The 22,918-nt window shown below is 32.9% G+C and overlaps 1 protein-coding gene across 9 annotated transcripts in view; it reads left to right on the top strand.

Moving 5' to 3' along the window:
• Positions 1-18,229, top strand: part of LOC143062663 (uncharacterized) — a 95,568-nt gene extending 77,339 nt beyond the window's left edge. For 8 of the 9 annotated variants that reach the window (XM_076234361.1, XM_076234360.1, XM_076234362.1 and 5 more), the window contains 12 exons: positions 1,293-1,472; positions 2,180-2,311; positions 2,713-2,779; positions 4,918-5,009; positions 6,085-6,182; positions 6,724-6,847; positions 7,246-7,385; positions 7,910-7,927; positions 8,993-9,185; positions 11,254-13,568; positions 14,978-15,065; positions 15,834-18,229. In XM_076234361.1, coding sequence (XP_076090476.1) covers positions 1,293-1,472; positions 2,180-2,311; positions 2,713-2,779; positions 4,918-5,009; positions 6,085-6,182; positions 6,724-6,847; positions 7,246-7,385; positions 7,910-7,927; positions 8,993-9,185; positions 11,254-13,568; positions 14,978-15,065; positions 15,834-15,995 — 3,609 coding nt within the window. In that variant the 3' untranslated portion in view covers positions 15,996-18,229. The remainder of the gene's footprint in view (positions 1-1,292; positions 1,473-2,179; positions 2,312-2,712; positions 2,780-4,917; positions 5,010-6,084; positions 6,183-6,723; positions 6,848-7,245; positions 7,386-7,909; positions 7,928-8,992; positions 9,186-11,253; positions 13,569-14,977; positions 15,066-15,833) is intronic. The other variant, XM_076234365.1, reaches the window with a different exon arrangement.
• The last annotated feature ends 4,689 nt before the right edge of the window (positions 18,230-22,918 follow it).

Here is a 22,918-nt window from a genome sequence, read left to right on the forward strand (position 1 = left end):
AATTTCTTATCATCAGTATAACTCTGTGTTTGGTGATACCATAATGGACCAATTTCAATATAATTGAAATTAAAAATACATTTTTCTTGTTGTCAGTTTTAGACAAATTTGATTGTACGTAATGGAAATTCTATTAATGTCCTTTATATTAAATATATGAATCTGATCCCTTAAAAAATATGGATAAATGTATACTTTTAGAGACCTGTATCTATCTAAAAAAAAAATATTATGATGAAAAAACATCATTATTTAAAGTACAAGTTAAGTTTTTTCATAAAATGACTGGCCAGTTTGGATGATATATAAGAAATTTATTTTTTCGTTTACACATTCTGAAAGATTCAAACCATTTATTTATGAGAAGAAATGAATGGAACAGCTTCAGTAGTTATGTTTGCTAGGCCTAATTGAGGTTTAAATGAAATATGAATATATAATTGGAATAGAAAAGTGATCTTCTTGTGAAGTAATAATCAAGTTATAAGGTAATTGTTTAGGATAACAGCTAGTTTGGGTGGTCTAGTCAAAAGTTCATGTAACCTTTAAGGCTAATTTACACCTTCTATTAACTGATATAACCCTAGTTTTCTCTTTTTAAATGAATTAATAGATAAAAATTAACATACAATCAAAAGTAAAGAAAGATGAAATGAAAAAATGAAATTAAATATATGAAACTATAAGATAAAAGATAAAAAAAGGTAAATTAATTAAAATGAATAGAAAAGAAAATAATATTATCAATGATAAAGTCCTCCCAGAATCCATTTCTAAAGTGTCAGTGTGAGTGTGTGTTTTTCATTTTTGTACTTCCAAAATGTCTGTGTCACTCTGGTTGTCCATAGTCAATTTTTAGAAACTGAGTTCCCATTTTGCCATTAGATTTTACATGCAACATGAAATAGAGGACTCATTTTTCACAAGTTACTAGTTTTTATTATTTTCTTGAAATAAATTGAAAGATATGAAATCTATGACATTATCACTTAGTGCGAGGCTGCAATTTAGGGAGTATACATTTCTAAACAAAAGTATGTCACTGTAACCTATATTTCATTTTTCATTGAAAAGTGTAGTTTTATGCATATGTCGGATGTCAGCTTTCAGATGATGTATTAGATAACAATATATATCTTAGAGACGACATCAAAAGTTCAATGTAGGATAAAAAAACCTTAATTCACATAGTTTTTTCATCAAGAAATAAATTTTAATTCATCAGGCAAATTTCCCTTTATACTATCTTCTCAAGAAATGAAAGAAATTTAAATAATATATTATCTTTACAGACATTACTGAGAGTTTGGGATTGCTTTTTGATGGAGGGACCGAAAGTGCTGTTTCGATTTTCGATGGCAATTTTGAAAATTCATGAAAAGGACATTATCCAGCGATCAGATACCATCAGTGTGATGAGACATGTGAAGGCCAGCGCCAAACTTTCCTTTGATGTAGAAGGTTTGGTTAAGGTTAGTTATCATCAAGATTTTGATATTGTTTATTGTTGTTTTAGTGCCACTTTTAAGGTGGTACCCAACACTTTCACTAAAATTAATTTGGCTCGTTTAATTTTCATACAATTAATACAAAGTATTTACTTTGACCCTTTAACAAAAATATAAAAAAATGAAAAAATTTGAACCAAGCGTTTTATCAGAAAAATTACACTGGTTATATAGCAGTTTGACAAACACTAATTTTGATCATTGAGAAGCTTTATATTGCCTTCACAACGCAACGTAATTAAAACGTTTAGCTGATATTACAGAGTTATCTCCCTGTAGTGTTAGGTACCACCTTAAGCACCACTTTTGGTCTATTTTGTAGCGGCCAGTTTTAATTGGTTAAGGAAGCCATTTAGTGCCTAGAGATAACCACAGACCTTCGATAGGAAAACTGACAATCCTAGTCAATTAAGATTGGAGTCGAGTGCACCTCAAGATATTGATAAGAGTAAAGGGCATTTCATTGAGGATTATAAAAAAAATAGATAGAAGAAGACAAGGGGGCAATCAAAAATCATAAGTCCAATAAAAACAGAAAGCACTGTGGCCAAACAAAACACAATGAAAATCAAAACAACTGACAATTACAAAACACACTCCAACCACTCAGTTGTTCCAGAACAATTCCTGTTCTTAAAATGAATTTACCCTATTCTAACTTTTTTTTTCAGGTGGCTTTTGAAGGGCAATTTACAAAGAGAAATATAATATGTACAAAACAAGCATGTTATTTGAATACACTGAAGGAGAAATATAAAAAGAAAGAGCTACAGAGACTTGCCTTTACTGAGCGTGAACATCTGGTAAATATTTCTCTGTATGTTAAAACTGGGAACCAGTAATTTTCTTGGAGCTGGTCAATCCAATTTGAATTTTTAAAAGAGATTATTAAAGTAATATGAATATTGATTCCCATATTGCAATGAATATATGCCTTGTGGGTGAGTTGAAATTATGCTGACCAATGATACACAGGGGCAATTATGTCTTTAACTCATTTTTTAACACCCTTAAAAATTAAAAATAGAACTAATTGCTAGGTTGATAATATTTCTGTGAGTTTCTTTTATGTGGCCTTTGTGTCCATTTATTGTTGAAAAAAAAGGAAAACATTAAAAAAATATTTTAGAGATCTGTCATTTCCAAGAGATTTATTGAATGGTTTAAGTTGTTTGATTGTAACTGTATACTTTTTTATTTTCAGTATATGCAAATGGAGGCAGAATCAGGGAATTTTATGGCAATAGGAACAGCAGTTGTCTTTGATGAAGGTAAGTACTATGGTACTTTGTGACAAGATTTCTTTGCTGTTAATAGCGTTAGTCAATTTTATTTTTTAAACCTTTTTTATGCTTCTGTCCAATCATCTATGTTCATTTGTTAGAGAGGTCTAAGAAGTATATCTAAATTTATCATTGGCCTGTCAACTGGGAGGCTGCAAGTTCAAAATCCACTTGTGGTTAGGTATGTATGCTTCAATCTTAATAGACAAGGATTGCAAGTTTTCCTGTCAAAGGTTCATGGTTCTCTTTAGGTATTTTGTCTATTGTTATCTAATAAAAACTGGGCACCAAGATATAACAGAGAGACTGAAAATTGTATATAACTACAATGAACAGACTATTTTATAGAATCATACCTTTTCATGATGCAGCTTTGGCATATTTTCTTATATGCAAATGTAAATCTCTTTCATTATTTTAATTTGACCTTCATACAATTGTTCTCATTATTTGACATTCATACACTGTGCTCTTATTATTTGACCTTTAATCAGTGTGCTCATATTATTTGACCTTCATACATTGTGTTCTCACTATTTGAGATTCATATTGTGTTCTCACTATTTGAGATTCATACATTGACTTCTCATTATTTAACCTTCATACATTGTGTTCTCACTATTCTAGATTCATACATTGTGTTCTCACTATTTGAGATTCACTGTGTTCTCACTATTTGACATTCATACATTGACTTCTCATTATTTAACCTTCATACATTGTGTTCTCACTATTTGAGATTCATACATTGTGTTCTCACTATTTGAGATTCATACATTGTGTTCTTACTATTTGAGATTCATACATTGTGTTCTCACTATTTGACATTCATACATTGACTTCTCATTATTTAACCTTCATACATTGACTTCTCATTATTTAACCTTCATACATTGTGTTCTCACTATTTGAGATTCATACATTGTGTTCTCATTATTCGAGATTCATACATTGTGTTCTCACTATTTGAGATTCACTGTGTTCTCACTATTTGACATTCATACATTGACTTCTCATTATTTAACCTTCATACATTGTGTTCTCACTATTTGAGATTCATACATTGTGTTCTCACTATTTGAGATTCATACATTGTGTTCTTACTATTTGAGATTCATACATTGTGTTCTCACTATTTGACATTCATACATTGACTTCTCATTATTTAACCTTCATACATTGACTTCTCATTATTTAACCTTCATACATTGTGTTCTCACTATTTGAGATTCATACATTGTGTTCTCACTATTTGAGATTCATACATTGTGTTCTCACTATTTGAGATTCATACATTGTGTTCTCACTATTTGAGATTCATACATTGTGTTCTCACTATTTGACATTCATACATTGTGTTCTCACTATTTGAGATTCATACATTGACTTCTCATTATTTAACCTTCATACATTGTGTTCTCATTATTTGAGATTCATACATTGTGTTCTCACTATTTGAGATTCATACATTGTGTTCTCACTATTTGACATTCATACATTGACTTCTCATTATTTAACCTTCATACATTGACTTCTCATTATTTAACCTTCATACATTGTGTTCTCATTATTTGAGATTCATACATTGTGTTCTCACTATTTGAGATTCATACATTGTGTTCTCACTATTTGAGATTCATACATTGTGTTCTCACTATTTGAGATTCATACATTGTGTTCTCACTATTTGAGATTCATACATTGTGTTCTCACTATTTGAGATTCATACATTGTGTTCTTACTATTTGAGATTCATACATTGTGTTCTCACTATTTGACATTCATACAATTGTTCTCATTATTTGACATTCATACACTGTGCTCTCATTATTTGACCTTCAATCATTGTGCTCATATTATTTGACCTTCATACATTGTGTTCTCATTATTTGACCTTCAATCATTGTGCTCATATTATTTGACCTTCATACATTGTTTCTCATTATTTGAGATTCATACATTGTGTTCTCATTATTTGACCTTCATACATTGTGTTCTCATTATTTGAACTTTATACATTGTGTTCTCATTATTTAACCTTCATACATTGTGTTCTCATTATTTGACCTTCATACATTGTGTTCTCATTATTTGAACTTTATACATTATGTTCTCATTATTTGTAGGTAAAGTTTGGTATTGCTATGGTGATCAGCATATTGGAAAAGTTTGTAAAGTCACCTGTGAGGAAGGCTTGATGTTTGATATGCCTGTACAGGTAGGATATTTCGTTTTCAGCAATTAATGGATAGTTTGTCCACAATTCATTAAACGGAAGTGACTTTCCAGACTGTCATAGATTTCCAGGAGTGTGCTAAATGCCGAAAGTTGTTACAACAAAGCATACATCTACTGGTATGAATGTGTTGCCCTGTTCCTGTGCTACAAGTCGATATCAATTTTTTATATGTGGCCCAAATATTATGCCCGCAACGTCTGTCAACCTAAGGTGTGCTAGTTTACGATTACGTTAACAAAATGACACCTCCGCTAACGCTATTGGGTCTAATCGTTTTCTCCGTTTTTTTCAAAAATACCGGCGAGTTTATCGGCTGAGCACAACTTTGGTGTTATTAGTTAGTTGTCCTGGCAGTTTGCTAACTTTCTGCCGCTATTTATAGGGGGTCGCATGTATAGTTTGTCCACAATTCATTAAACGGAAGTGACTTTCCAGACTGTCATAGATTTCCGGGAGTGTGCTAAATGCCGAAAGTTGTTACAACAAAGCATACATCTACTGGTATGAATGTGTTGCCCTGTTCCTGTGCTACAAGTCGATATCAATTTTTTATATGTGACCCAAATATTATGCCCGCAACGTCTGTCAACCTAAGGTGTGCTAGTTTACGATTACTTTAACAAAATGACACCTCCGCTAACGCTATTGGGTCTAATCGTTTTCTCTGTTTTTTCAAAAATACCGGCGAGTTTATCGGCTGAGCACAACTTTGGTGTTATTAGTTAGTTGCCCTGGCAGTTTGCTAACTTTCTGCCGCTATTTATAGGGGGTCGCATGTATAGTTTGTCCACAATTCATTAAACGGAAGTGACTTTCCAGACTGTCATAGATTTCCGGGAGTGTGCTAAATGCCGAAAGTTGTTATGTCTTAGGGGATATGAAGCCTTGTATTTACTAATTATAATATACCACTAATGATGGAATTGGTTTTAGAGGCAAAAAATGTTTTAGTTTTTCAAGACCTGTGTTCTTATTGTATATGTTTAAAAACATAACTAATAAATGTTAACTGCATAATTTTTGAAATTTTGATTTTTATGTGATTAATTTTCAGTTTGACACCAGAATAATGTGTATGTGCAGAGTAAATGCTAATGTGGTCTTGGTTGGTACACTGTCATGGGTTATCTATGCTTACAGTGCAGTAACAAGGTAATTATCTCCCTTTAGGACTCTGTCATGGGTTATCTATGCTTACAGTGCAGTTACAAGGTAATTATCTCTCTTTGGGACACTGTCATGGGGTTTCTATGCTTACAGTGCAGTAACAAGGTAATTATCTCCCTTTGGGAAACTGTCATGGGTTATCTATGCTTACAGTGCAGTCACAAGGTAATTATCTCCCTATTTGACAGTGTCATGGGTAATTTATGCTAACAGTTTGCACCACATTTTTTATTGTCTTGTGATTTTAACTCTATGTGTATTCAGTTTATTAAATTTTATTATTTGATTGATTATTGGTTACTTAACTACCAGTGGCAAATATTTCATGCATGTTCATGTCTGAAATTGAATTCAATGATTTCAGAGAATGTTTATTGTGTTCAATATCTGATGTTTTGTCAATGATTTCAGGAAATGTTTTTGGAGTTTACATCTAATGTTTTTTTTTCCATGTTTTCATAGAATGTTTATGGATTTTTTTCAATGATTTCAGAGAATGTTTATGGTTTTTTTTCAATGATTTCAGAGAATGTTTATGGAGTTTACGTCTGAACGATGCCATCTTGTCACTGTGTGTTTACACTGATGACGATTCACCAAACATCAGGATTTTTGCAGGGTTAGCAGATGGAACATGTGCAGTGTTAGAGGTAATCACAAAAATATTATAGATTTTATAGAATGTATATCAATTTTAAAAGATATCCAACAATAAAAACACATAAAAAATCTGTATGTTATTAGATCTAACAAGTGTTTCTGTACACATGGCACATACAGTTTCTGGTAATTTTGTCATTTCCTTCTTATACCATCATTCATCAAAGTCAAGATTTTATTAAAAGAAAAGTTGATGTTTTTGAGAAAATTCTTAGCCTTTATTTTTGCAGAAATGAAAAGATATGGGGTATTCATATACATGTATATCATACAACACGAAATCAGTACATGCACGACAAAAAAATACAAAAAGCAAATGAACAGCCCTTTTATTGCTTTTCTTCATTTCAATTACACAGAAGACAATTCTGTAATATTTCTATTTTAGCAACAAAGTATAGAGAAGCCAGCTCCAGGAAATGATGTAATGTACATTTCCATTGGTCAAGCACCTGTAGCTTGTCTTCTGCTATTGGATGAAATGTTGTGGTGTGCTAGTGGAAATACAGTTTATATTATACATGCAAGGTAAGTACAAGTAGCTCAAATGTCAAAAACCCAAATAAATGTTAGCCTTAGAATTCCAATTGTTTGATGCAGTTTAACATCCTTCCTTTCGTCATTTCTACCATGTCATACGATATATTTTAGTTGGTAAATGAAATCAAGTGTTAACCACGTCATATATCAGTAAGTGTAGTGTTCCTTGTCTTTTTTTCATATAAACTAGCTATCAGACTGTGCAAGACCTTCATGCAAAGTTAAGGTCATTAAAAACCACCCTCATCAACATCATATTGTAAAACTATACGTGTTGTGAACACATAATGCATTGCACTAGCACAGGTAGATGGTGACTGATTTCTGAGCTCTTTCTGCAATCAAAACTCACAATAAATAATGTGTGCCATGTTGAATTTTATTAGTGCAATGGCTAAAACTAGTACATTTTTTAAGAGGTCAAATTTCTTGATTGATTTTATTTGAAGAGTTACCTCACCATTTCTACAGACATTCAATAATTTACTTTTGATGCATTTATTAATTTTTAGTCTTTCGGAAAACTTGACGTAAGACTGATTTTTTTCTGACAAATATTTGATTGTTCTATGATTTTTATGTAGTTTAAAAAAGTATATTTTTACATATATATTTAGAATAGTACGAATAACTTGAATATTTCTTTATCTGATCTTGTACTTTATTGCATGTCTGGTTGTGCATCCACTAGTCAAGCATAGATCCTTCTGGAAATGATGATAATATATTCTTTTAAATTTTTTCACTAGACTTCTTTTATGATTATAGATATTAGTATATTTTATTCTTGACTTTTAATAGCGCTAAGTAAATATAACCTTTCAAAATTGTTTTTGTGTGTCCCTGTGTTCTAATTTTATGGTAGCTCAGCATGATTTGCATATCTACAGCATGATTTGCATATCTACAAATACTTGATTGTGATTGGATTGTTTGAATTTCCTTCCATAGTTTACACTTTGGTAGACCATGTTAGGGAACTGACTTCTTTTCATAGCTAATGTAAACAATACATTCATTCACAGTGCACATCATAGGGCTCTACAAAATGTCATTTAAGGGAATAAAATGTACAGGTTGAGAATAGCTGATTTATAAATTAGTTATTTTAAATAAACTTTCAAAATTTTTTTTGTTATTGAAAAGACAAGTTCATTAAAAGTAATCATAAAATTGAGAATGGAAATGGGGAATGTGCCAAAGAGACAACAACCCGACCATAGAAAAAAACAACAACAATACCTACTAATAAATCATGGAGAATAATCAAACTACTTACATGAAAAATTTGAATAAAATTATTTTCAAAGCAATATCTCCATATTTTGTAATCATTGACATCTAAATTCAGAAATTTGCGTCTTTTAATTATTGTGATTGTTTAACAAGAAATGCAATTGGTAATGAATTATTGAGATTTCAGGAAATTCTTATAATGAATGAAAATTTAATTGGGCATATTCATTTTTGTGAAGCCAATCCGACTAACTTTCAAAGTAAAAGCCATAAATCCTTTGATTTAAAAAGAGAAATTATTGTTAACATCAATATTATATGGCATTTTACATAATAATTGAACATGATTTTTTTTACAGGACTCTAGATGGAATGGACAATTTTAATGTATCTGTTAATCCATATGATCATATCCTAGCCATGGTGTCGAGTGAATATGGTATCTGGATAACATTGAGAGGGTCGTCTATCCTGGAACTGTGGGATCCACGATCACTACACTGTAAAATGTTGTATGATACCAGAACAGATAGATATCCACAACTCAGAAAGGTATGGTGGTATACTTTAACTGTTATAATATTTAGATAAAAATTTGAAAGTGAGAAAAATTCTCTGAATTCATTATTATTTGCTTGGTAATAATTATTTCAGAATATTCAAAACTACACAAAGTTTTTCTTCAATGCATGAAAATTGGTACATACTTATACACATGAATACACAGTTAACACATTTCAAAATGTAATGGAAAACATCGATAAACTCAAGGAAATAAATTGCAGTTTGATGATTTTGAAATTTACTTCTAGAATTCTTCTGTCTTTTGCTTATCAACAGGGGATCAAACTTTACTTAAATTTATTTAGAAAATTTATTGTAAATGGAAAACAAATGGAACTGCTAATTATGACAGAATCTTTGATTAGAACCTATGATAAACTCTTTCTGTAATCTACGAATAATATTCCCTTGAAACTTGTACTATAAATGTAGTCAAGTTCTTGAGCATTTAATGGAAATACAAAGTAAAACCTGTTTAAACCTAACCTCTTTGGAACTTTAGATTTTGTTTGTGTTTGGCAGACGTTCGGTTTGATCAGATTCACAACGCATACAATTTGATATGATGGTGCTAAGTATAAGAACATGTTTGGTTTATACAGGTTTTTGGCTTATGCAGGATTTGCTTTAGTCAAGTTTCACTGTATCTGAATATTGTAAATGTGTACTGCAGAGGCAGATACTCATGATAAATTTTACTTTCTTTAGCTCACCTGACCTGAAAGGTCAAGTGAGCTTTTCTCATCACTTGGTGTCCGTCGTCCGTCGTCCCTAAACTTTTACAAAAATCTTCTCCTCTGAAGCTACTGGGCCAAATTTAACCAAACTTGGCCACAATCATCCTTAGGGTATCTAGTTTAAAAAATTTGTCCGATGACCTGGCCATCAAACCAAGATGGCCGCCATGGCTAAAAATAGAACAATGGGGTAAAATGTATATTTTGGCTTATATCTTTAAAACCAAAGCATTTAGAGCAAATCTGATATTGAAATTTTTGATCAGGTCAAGATCTATTTGCCCTGAAATTTTCAGACAAATCGGACAACCTGTTGTTAGGTTGCTGCCCATGAATTGGTAATTTTACGGAAATTTTGCAGTTTTTGGTTATTATCTTGAATACTTTTATAGATAGAGATAAACTGTAAAGAGCAATAATGTTCAGCAAAATAAGACCTACAAATAAGTCAACATGACCAAAATTGTCAGTCAACCCCTTAAGGAGTTATTGCCCTTTATAGTTAATTTTAACAACTTTTTCGTCATTTTTTGTAACTTGTACAAAAATCTTCTTCTCTGAAACTTCTGGGCCAAATTTAAACTAGCTTGGCCATAATCATAATTGTGGTATATAGTTTAAAAAATGTGTCCGATGACCCCACCACCAAACAAAATGGCCGACATGGCTAAAATAAGAACATAGTGGTAAAATGCAGTTTTTGCTTTATACCTTTGAAACTAAGACATTTAGGGCAAATCTTTCAAGATTTAAATGTCCATCAGAATAAGATCTTTCCCCTCACAAATTTTCAGATGAATCCTACAACCCGTTGTTGGGTTGCTGCCCTAAAAATGGTAATTTTAAGGAAATTTTGCAGTTTTTGGTTATTATCTCGAATACTATTATAGATAGAGATAAACTGTAAACAGCAATAATGTTCAGCAAAGTAAGATCTACAAATAAGTCAACATGACCAAAATTGTCAGAGGACCCCTTAAGGTGTTTTTGTCCTTTATAGTTAATATTGAACAACTTTTCGTCATTTTTGTAACTTGTACAAAAATCTTCTTTTCTAAAACTATGGGCCAAATTTAACCAAACTTGGCCACAATCATTACTAGGAAATCTATTTTAAAAAAGTGTCTAATGACCCTGCCTACCAACTAAGATGGCCGACATCAGTAAATACAGTAACAGGTGAGCGACACAGGCTCTTGAGAGCCTCTAGTTTATGTTTTTGAATTGATGTTGTTGACTCTAATAATTATGTTTTGTCCAAGAATTCAACTGTTCTAAATTCCCACAGGAAAGTAATAATTTTTATGATTGTGTTTCAGGAGGATGACACATACTTTAACAGATCCCGGATCACAGCTGTTATGGATATGGGACATTCCGTTTGGATTGGTACTGGAGAGGGAAATATGATGGTATACGAGGTTGCAGAACACATAAACTTTAAAACTCCTACCACTGACATGTCTCCATCAATAGACACACCATCAAGTCGGTCAGGGAAATTGTTTCTATCTCCTAGTCCTAGAAATGGTAGTTCTTTAAGTTCAAGAGGCAGGAGGCGAAAAGATAGAGAAAGAAGCAGAAGTAAAAGTCCACGGGAAAGTATAGCAAAACCTTCTTTCTCCTTAGGAGTTGAGGAAAATACAGGAAAATGTATAGATAAAGTAGATAAAAAGCCACTCAAGAGAAGCCTGTCTAGTGAAATCTCTATTTCTCAATTACAAGTTAAGTCTTTGGAAGTTTCAAACCTTGCTTCTGATACCAATTCAACGGGATCTGTGACCCCTAAAAATATTTCTCCTCGTTTAAAGCATCTGGAAAAGAAACCGGCTATTGAAAGAAATATCTTAGAAGAAAGAGACAGTTCCACTGAAAGTTATGAGAAAGAAAGAAGAGATAGTCATGATAGTGTAATAGAGGTTCGTAAAACTGTAGAAAATAATGAAAAAGAGGCTGATCAACCTGTAAACGAAAGTGAAGAGAAAGGAAAAATAGTTAAGGGACTATCTTTTGATTCTGAAGAAGGGGATTCAAAGATGAATAGAAATGGAGAAGAAAATCAACCTCAAGAAATAAGCCATGATGGGAATCTTCAAAATCGACCTACTGACCTTAAGTTGAAGGTCAATAATAGAAAGAACTGGCTGTCATCAAACAAAGCCAAAGGTACAAACTTTATAGATGAACTTGATATTGCACTTACACAGTTAAATGGTGTAATAGACAAGGCAAAATCAAGAAATGGATGTGTTTCCTCAGGTCAAAAGGTCATTGGAAGTGATGATGATAGAAAGGATAACCTTCATGAAACAGAAGAAAAGAAAATCACACAGAAAAGCAGTGAAGAAAACACACAAAAACATGTTAATGAAAATGACTATCTTGATTGCAATGGTGTATCTACTATTGAAGAAAATGTAGCTTTGGAGAAGGAAGCTTTGTGCAACTTTGAAGAAATATCTCGACATCACAAGGTCAACACATGGCTCAGTTCACTTGAAGAGTCAGAAAAGTTGGGAGAGTCTAATTCTGAACAGGGGGCAGAGCAAGATAATAACAGTTTGAATGAAAGTGGTTTTTCTGATTCAAGTATAGCACAAGATTCAGACAATATGAAATCTGAGAGTTCTAATGATAAATCGGACAAAAAGAATGAACATGATGCAGTGAAAACTTCACCTGAAAAAACAAAGGATTCTGTTGACAAATTGGCACTAACAAAGAAAAACAGCGTTCAGTCAGATAATAGTAGTTGTAAAAATAGTGACAGTTCTTCCCCTCGGAGAAAGTCAGTTAACTCAGATGAAAGTTTTAATAATAGGGGTTCTAGATTACGTACAAAGAGACTCTCTGAGAGAATGATTGCATACAATCATCGACAAAAGACAATGGAAAGGATAGAATCTGTAGACAGTGAAATGGCGGCAGCAGCTGCTAAAATAGGGTCACATGACCCAGAAGTTCAGTATAGACTTGACTTTTCTGGAATGTACATAGAAACTGATTCTGAAATGGATGGAGCTAGACAGTCTAGGTCAGATTCAATTAGTGATCTAAGTCTGTTAGAATCTCGTAGACAAAGTGGAATGGATGAACCATTCACGCCTGCAATGGATAAAGTTTTTATGATGGAATTGAACAAATTAGATAATTGGACAATTGCTAGCGCTAGTGCAAGTGCTAGCAATTCAGCCGTCACTACTCCGGCAGATACAAAAATGTTAGAACTAATGCAAACACCAAGTCTGATGAGCAGACACATATCGGTAAATAAAGTAGCTCGTGAAAGACTGGACTGGAATGATTTAAGTAGCAATAAACTATCAATTACAAGTGGTCGTAGCTCCATGGATTTCAATAAGGTACAAGATTTTCTTCGGACCCCAAGCATTAGCAGTAAAGCTAGCTCTGTTTGGTCAAGTTACGATGAGATATCAACTCCCTCTGTTAAGGATGAGGAAGTGGATGCGGATGGTTTCGGGAGACGTATACAGACTTTAAGTGGATTGATCTCTCATACAACAAGTAATTCTTCTCTATGTAGCATGGTTGATTCACTATATACTGTGGATGTGACATTGCAGGCAAAAGTTAAAATATCAGATAAACCTGTGCGAAGCTTTGTCAAAACAAGGTGAGCTATTGTACAGTATAGAAATTAACTAAAAGTCTTGACATAATTTTATTTGGAATTATTTCTCATTTCTACTATGTTGAAGGCTAACTTGTTGATTTTGTCATTAAAATAACCAAATTAAAATATGTGGTACATGTACATGCAAGTCTGTATAACAGATCCTTAGTGATGAACTATTAAAGACTTAAACAAATGCAAATTGTAATTTAATTTAAAAGCTTGGCTTCAGTAAACCAACTTAAATTTGGTTTATTATTAAATGAGGATATTGTCCTCAAAATTGCAACAAAGGGAAAAAACTGTAAATTTTAGTCAAAAATGAAATACCGGTAATAAGTTTGACATATCAGATGAAATGTCAATCTCTTAGAAGTGGGTGATCCTCCTTTGCAAAAAAATGCCTGGAAGGAGAAATACTGTGAAACCTAATTCATAACTGTTTTATTTATAATATTGTATTGTAAATTTTGAAGCTGTTTCTATTAACATTTTTTTTAATCAATCATTCCAATAAAATAAATTTAGATAATTGATTAGCTCAAGCAAAATATCAGGTTGTTTAGAAACTGCATTGCATAATCAAACAATGTCAAGCAATAATCTTGTATTTTAACCAAACAGATTTTATTTTTATTATAAAATTATGGTGAAGATTATTCCTGGGTTCAGTGGTAAAAGTTACAGTTTTGTGCTTACGTCTTTTTTATTATACAATATTTAATAGGTCAACTATATATGGTGTATTGAAATTTTTTATGATGTACATGTTAATCTCGCAGGTTTTATTTGACCTTGACCTAATTTTTTCGGTTCATTGCTTAGTGTTAAGTTTTTGTGTTTTGGTCTGTTTTTAGTCTTTTTTCTTACTATAACAATAGATCAACTATATTTGTTGTATGGAAGGATTGTAAAGTGTATCTATCTTGAAGGTAGCATTGTGACCTCATTTTCATGGTTCATTGATCAATGATAAGTTTTTGTGGTTAAGTTTGTTTCTTTTATACTATAAGTAATAGTCAACTATATTTAATGTACAATATTGGAAGATGTACATGTCTGTCTGGCATGGTTCATCTGACCTTGACCTCATTTTCATGGTTCATTGGTCAATGTTTATTTTTCTTGGTTACGTCTGTTTCTTAGAAACTATAGTTAAGCAAAAGGTCACCTATATTTAGACATCTATTGTATGATTGTAATGTGTATTGCAATTATCGTTTGGTTTATCTGACCTTGACCTCATTTTCTTGGATCATGTTAAATTTAAGTGATATGTGTAGTAAAGTTTTATATATTAAAGAAGGTGAAACATTTCAACATATGCATTGCACTCTTGTTATATTTTGTGTGATCCACACTTGTTTGTATGCTGAAGTGTCTACAATGATATATGATTATCTTTATAGGAGTTGTGGTGAGCCATGTGTTATAAGCTTTTCTGGTTGCTATGGAGATGATGAATCTGTTTTAAAATGGAGAAAAGAACCAAATGAGGTAAAGTCATTTGATTCTGTATAAAGCAGCTTTTTTTAATTAATAACTTGTCTTGTTTGCTTCTATTAGACTTCCTGATGTGGCAGCATTTGCTAAATGTTGCTGTTTTGTTGATAAAGATATTGCAAGAGCTAGCTCATCCAAAAAATATTTTCTTCATCATTTCTTCAATACCAGTGAAGAGAAATACTTCATATTTTTGGTCTGCAACTCAGTGATAAGCTCTATAGTGTGTGTGCTTTTTGAACTGTCAGACACAAGATATCTGTTTTCCAATACTTTGGAAAAAAAAAACAAATAACAAAAATACCAACAACTTGAAGGAAAATTTATATTGTTAAGTCACTTTTCAAATGTCAAAATCAAAAGCTCAAACAAAATAAAATGAACGGAAAACAACTGTCATATTCCTGACTTGGTACAGTCATTTCCTTATGTAGAAATTAGTGGATTAAACCTAGTATTAGAGCTAGCTAGACCTCTCACTTGTATGACAGTCACATAAAATTCCATATACATGTATATTGATAACAATGTATGAACAAAACAAACAGACATTATTTCTATGTCATTTGGTCTCTTGTGGAGAGTTGTCTCATTGGCAACCATACCACATCTTCTTTTTTATATATAATAGGTAAAAATGTCAAAAGTAAGGGTACATTTAGGAGTTCAGAAACTCTGCACATCAATATGAGCATTCTTTCAAATATTTTGCGCTTTTGTTATAATTTAATTTATATTTTACACTAATATTGTCTTTTTTAGCGCTTGTGGACCAATGAACCAGTTTTAGTGATGTGTCCAAAAACCAAACAGACAATTTTACCATCATATATGAGAGGGAGATTCTCCAGTATTTCAAGTGGATCAAGTACTCAGAGTGGCTTTAGCTTTCATAGTGCAAATTCACAAAATAGGACCAATTAATTATATAGGAATTCCATAAGAAAAACAATTGATTCTTGTATATTTATAGTGCTGATATTCAAACCAGCTTGAAGACATTGAATTTAACTAGATGACATTGTTTTAACTTGATGACACTGAATTTGATTTGATGACATTGAATTTAACTTTTTTACATTAAATTTGATTTGATGACATTGAATTTAATTTGATGACATTGAATCTAACTTGATGACATGCAATTTAACCTGATGACATTGAATTTAACTAGATGTAAAATATGCATACATCATATTCCATAAAAGTATGTGTACAAATAATTATAATTTTATCTACAAAATCTAAGCATTTGTCTTTGTGCAATAGAACATTTAATCCTATCTGGATTTAGGTAACAGATTTCTTTTGGTGCACCTTAGTTCCATCATTAGAAATTTGATAGCTGATCATAATTCTTGGGCATTGTGAAAAATATGTCTCAAAAACTTTTTTTGAATGATGACATTCCAATTAAAGAAATTTATAAATCTACAAAATGTGTTTGTGTATTGAGGGTTACATGAAAGATTGAAAAACACATTTTCATAGTATGTTGTTAAAATAAGGTTATAGAATTTCAATTAACTGTGCAATTATATTTTATATATCAATATATTGTAATATATGCTGCAACATTCTACTATATTAAAAAAATTTAAATATTATTAAGTCTTCCATATATTATTATATATTATTGATGTCTTCCAGTTCAGTATATGCATGAATAATTATTTTTATTGAATAATAAATTTTTGTTCTGTAAATTTTGAATGATCAGTGCAATTGTTTTAGATGTCTGATAAAAATGATAAGATGCATTGTAGTGTTCATAGTTTTGTAAAATTTATATTTTACACTAAAATGTCTCAAAATATTTTTATTATATAGGAGTACCATGTATGATATTTTTTTTAACCTACTTCTAATTAAATGGAAATAAGTCTTTGGAAATTGGAAATGTCATAGCATTTATGATGTTTTTGTAACAACATTTATTTCATGATTTTGACTTGATATTTTCATGTAATTTGCTATCAAAATAAGTTATTGGCAAACTTTGTTTGTTAATAATTTCAATTTTGTAATATGACCTCTTCATGAAAAATTGTCAGTCAATAAATGGATAGATTGATGAACATGCATGTATATGTAATTATTGTAAAAAGATTTGGTGAGGGGGATGTTTAAACTTGCCGGAACATTTTGCAATAATTTATGTACAGAGAAATGTGTATTTATGTGATGCCTTGTGAAAATCTAGAATATTTTTTTTAAATCTTCTTTTTCCTTCAAAATTTTGTTTAAATCTTCAAAATCTGCAATGTGTTTGTTTTAGGTCAAAGCTGATGAACAAAATTTTACCAGATTGAAATCGTTTGTATTTTTGAGTACTGATAAAAAACTGTTTTTCTTGGACAAAAACATACAAGATATAAGTCACTATTTGTCAATATTAATATTACAGAAACAAATAATTAAAGATGATAAATATCAATTCACTTGAAGACTTAGGGGGAGAGTTGTCTCATTGGCACTCTTACCACATCTTCTTATATCTATTAGGGGGATAAAATCTCAATGGACTGTGCCTTCAAATGTGTATGTATATATAAATATTATATAAAGTTTGATACTGTTTATAGATATGTTGCAATATTTCTAGTCATTCTCATTTTTTGTAAATAGAAAACAATTATTGGAAAGACCAAGTTGTTTGTTTGTTTGTTATTTCTTGTATGTAAGGATAGGAACAAAGCAAAAGTTAGAAAAAATTGTTTGTTATTTTAGCCCAAATGTTCAAAAAACTATTTTGGAAGTGTTAATACTTGTCAAAATTTTCCATGTTGAATAAAAACTTCATGAACTTTGAACTTTTTTGATTTTTTTTAAATTTGTTTTTTTTTCTAATTTTTTATTTAAGTTTTAAAAAAATCATTTTATGACTGCCAAAAAAAAAGAGTCTTTTTTCAAGGTTCTCGCAAAAATATTTGCTTCCGGTTCTTACATATTTAGATGTAACAAAATGTTGGGTGTAAAAGGATTATACTGTGATGGCCGTTGATGTGATATTGTTAAAATTGAGATAATCAAGGATCAAAGATGAGGGAAGTACAACTAGAAAAATACCTTAAGTAGATTGTTTTTGATTGTTTGTTATTGTTAATTTTTCATGTCCATTGTTATCAGTTAGCAATAAATCTTATTGAATAAAGAAATCTTATTTTTTTTACATAAAAAGGGCTTTGGACTTTGAAATAAGAAAATAAATGTAATGGAATAATCTTTAATCTGACAAGTCAAAGAGAAGCGAAATATACCAAAGAGATAATCAAAAACACAAGTCAAAAACAAACTGACAACTCCATGGTGAATACAAAAGACAAACAACAATATACAAAACACAACTTAGCTAAAGACTGAGCAACAGCCTGTAATTCAGTGGTTGTCGTTTGTTGATGTGTTACATATTTGTTTTTCGTTCATTTTTTAGCTCACCTGGCCCGAAGGGCCAAGTGAGCTTTTCTCACCACTTGGCGTCCGTCGTCCGTCGTCCGTCGTCGTCGTCCGTCGTCGTCGTCGTTAACAATTTACATTTTGAACTTCTTCTAGAGAACCACTGAATGGAATGGAACCAAACATGGCATGAATGTTCCTTATGAGGTGCTGACCAAGTGTTGTTACTTTGTAGCCGATCCATCATCCAAGATGGCCGCCAGCGGGGGACTTAGTTTAACATAGGACGCTATGGGAAATGCATACAAATGACTTCTTTTAGAGAACCACTGAATGGAATGAAACCAAACATGGCATAAATGTTCCTTATGAGGTGCTGACCAAGTGTTGTTACTTTGTAGCCGATCCATCATCCAAAATGGCCGCCAGCCGGGGACTTAGTTTAACATAGGACCCTATGGGAAATGCATACAAATGACTTCTTTTAGAGAACCACTGAATGGAATAAAACCAAACATAGCATGAATTATCCTTATGGGGTGCTGACCAAGTGTTGTTACTTTGTAGCCGATCCATCATCCAAGATGGCCGCCAGCGGGGGACTTAGTTTAACATAGGACCCTATGGGAAATGCATACAAATGACTTCTTCTAGAGAACCACTAAATGGAATGAAACCAAACATAGCATGAATGTTCCTTATGGAGTGCTGACCAAGTGTTGTTACTTTGTAACCGATCCATTATCCAAGATGGCCGCCAGCGGGGACTTAGTTTAACATGGGACCCTATTGGAAATGCATACAAATGACTTCTTTAAGTGAACCACTAAATGGAATGAAACCAAACATGGCATGAATGTTCCTTATGTGGTGCTGACCAAGTGTTGTTACTTTGTAGCGGATCCATCATCAAAGATGGCCGCCAGCAGGGGACTTAGTTTAACATAGGACCCTATGGGAAATGCATACAAATGACTTCTTTTAGAGAACCACTGAATGGAATAAAACCAAACATAGCATGAATGTTCCTTATGGGGTGCTGACCAAGTGTTGTTACTTTGTAGCCGATCCATCATCCAAGATGGCCGCCAGCGGGGGACTTAGATTAACATAGGACCCTATGGGAAATGCATACAAATGACTTCTTTTAGAGAATCACTGAATGGAATGAAACCAAACATGGCATGAATGTTCCTTATGAGGTGCTGACCAAGTGTTGTTACTTTGTTGCTGATCCATCATCCAAGATGGCCGCCAGCCGGGGACTTAGTTTAACATAGGACCCTATGGGAAATGCATACAAATGACTTCTTTTAGAGAACCACTGAATGGAATAAAACCAAACATAGCATGAATGTTCCTTATGGGGTGCTGACCAAGTGTTGTTACTTTGTAGCTGATCCATCATCCAAGATGGCCGCCAGTGGGGGACTTAGTTTAACATAGGACCCTCTGGGAAATGCATACAAATGACTTTTTCTAGAGAACCACTAAATGGAATGAAACCAAACATAGCATGAATGTTCCTTATGGAGTGCTGACCAAGTGTTGTTACTTAGTAGCTGATCCATTATCCAAGATGGCCGCCAGCGGGGGACTTAGTTTAACATAGGACCCTATGGGAAATGCATACAAATGACTTCTTTTAGAGAACCGCTGAATGGAATGAAATCAAACATGGCATGAATGTTCCTAATGTGGTGCTGACCAAGAGTTGTTACTTTGTAGCCGATCCATTATCCAAGATTGCCGCCAGCGGGGGACTTAGTTTAACATAGGACCCTATGGGAAATGCATACAAATGACTTCTTTTAGAGAACCACTGAATGGAATAAAAGCAAACATTGCATGAATGTTCCTTATGAGGTGCTGACAAAGTGTTGTTACTTTGTAGCCGATCCATCATCCAAGATGGCCACCAGCAGGGGACTTAGTTTAACATAGGACCCTATGGGAAATGCATACAAATGACTTCTTTTAGAGAACCACTGAATGGAATGAAACCAAACATAGCATGAATGTTCCTTATGGAGTGCTGACCAAGTGTTGTTACTTTGTAGCCGATCCATTATCCAAGATGGCCGCCAGCGGGGACTTAGTTTAACATAGGACCCTATGGGAAATGCATACAAATGACTTCTTTTAGAGAACCACTGAATGGAATAAAACCAAACATGGCATGAATGTTCCTTATGAGGTGCTGACCAAGTGTTGTTACTTTGTAGCCGATCCGTCATCCAAGATGGCCGCCAGTGGGGGACTTTTGAATGAAATTAAACATGTTCCTTTCCTTATAAATGAGGTTGTGTTGTCACTTTTAGCCAAATTTTATATTTTTTTATATGATTTCAAAAACCCAAGTAGAATCAGGTGAGCGATACAGGCTCTTGAGAGCCTCTAGTTTTGTTTTTTTTTACATAAATAAGGCCGTTAGTTTTCTCGTTTGAATTGTTTTACATTGTCTTATCGGGGCCTTTTATAGCTGACTATGCGGTATGGGCTTTGGTCATTGTTGAAGGCCGTACAGTGACCTATAGTTGTTAATGTCTGTGTCATTTTGGTCTTTTGTGGATAGTTGTCTCATTGGCAATCATACCACATCTTCTTTTTTATATGAATCCAAAAGCCTGCCATGAACTCAGGTTCTCTGGAAGGGTAAGCAGATAAAACTATTAAAATTAAAAATGAGGATCTAGATAAGATTAGAAAATGAACACCCAATAATGATACAATGTCTTCCAAGAATACACCAAGCTATGTCACCCTATTTTTGAAGAACACAGCCAGCTATGTCAATGTGTCTCCCAAGAATACACCCAGCTATTTCACCATGTCTTCAAAGAAGACACCAAGCTATGCTACTATATCTTTCAAGAATATAACCAGCTATGTCACGGTCTCCCAAGAATACAACCAGCTATGTCACCTCTTTTTCCAATGTCACCATATCTTTCAAGAATACAATCAGCTTTGTCACTCTGTTTTCCAATAATACACCATGCTATTACAATGTCTTCAAATGTCACTGTTCTTTCCAAGAATACACCCACCTATGTCATCATATGTCACCATGTCTTAAGTACACCCAGCTATCCCACGGATTTCTGAGAGAGAAAAAAATCATCCAGTTCATCATGTATTCAAAGAATACAACCAGCTAGGTCAACATTGCTTCCAAAAATACACCAAGCTGTCACCATATCTTCCTATAATACAACCATTTATGTCACATTTCTTCTAAGAATTTCGTTGGCTATGTCGTAATTCCCTCCCAGAAAACACCCTGCTATGTCATAATGTCACAGTGTCTTCCAATTTCACTATGTCTTCCAAGAAAACACCCGACTAGGTAACCATGAATATAAAAATAAACCCAGCTAATTCATTACATCCTTTAAGAATACACCTAACTATGTCACTGCATCTTTAAATGTCAGTTTCTCAAAGGAATACATCCATTTGTATAACCTTGTCTGCAAGAAATATACCTATCGATGTTACTGTATTTTCCTAGAATACCCAAGCTATGTCATTGAGTCTTCCTAGAATACAATAGCTATGTCATCATGTCTTCATATAATACAACCGTGTCTTCCTAGAATACAATAGCTATGTCACCGTGTCTTCCTAGAATACAATAGCTATACCACCATATCTTCCTAGAATACAATAGATATGTCACAATGTCTTCCTATATTACAATAGCTATGTCACAATGTATTCCAAGAATTCACCTAACGCCCAAGTATGTCACCATGTCTTCCCAGAATTTACCAAACTATGTCACTATGTCTTACTATAATACACCCAGTTATGTCAACAGATCTTCCAATAATACACCCAACTATGTCAGCCTGTCTTTCAAGAATGCACCCAGCTATGTCAATGTGTCTTTCAATGTTACCATGAATTGTCTTCCAATAACACAGCCAGCTATGTCACTGTGTCTTTCAATGTTACCATGAATTGTCTTCCAATAACACACCCAGCTATGTCACTGTGTCTTTCAATGTCACCATGAATTGTCTTCCAATAACACACCCAGCTATGTCACTGTGTCTTTCAATGTTACCATGAATTGTCTTCCAATACCACACCCAGCTATGTCAATGTGTCTTTCAATGTTACCATGAATTGTCTTCCAAAAACACACCCAGCTATGTCAATGTGTCTTTCAATGTCATCATGAATTGTCTTCCAATAACACACCCAGCTATGTCAATGTGTCTTTCAATGTCATCATGAATTGTCTTCCAATAACACACCCAGCTATGTCACTGTGTCTTTCAATGTCAGTATGAATTGTCTTTCAATAACACACCCAGCTATGTCACTGTGTCTTTCAATGTCACCATGAATTGTCTTCCAATACCACACCCAGCTATGTCAATGTGTCTTTCAATGTCACCATGAATTGTCTTCCAATAACACACCCAGCTATGTCAATGTGT

The sequence above is a fragment of the Mytilus galloprovincialis genome, chromosome 2 (assembly GCF_965363235.1).
Source record: "Mytilus galloprovincialis chromosome 2, xbMytGall1.hap1.1, whole genome shotgun sequence".
In the NCBI taxonomy this organism is placed as follows: domain Eukaryota; kingdom Metazoa; phylum Mollusca; class Bivalvia; order Mytilida; family Mytilidae; genus Mytilus; species Mytilus galloprovincialis.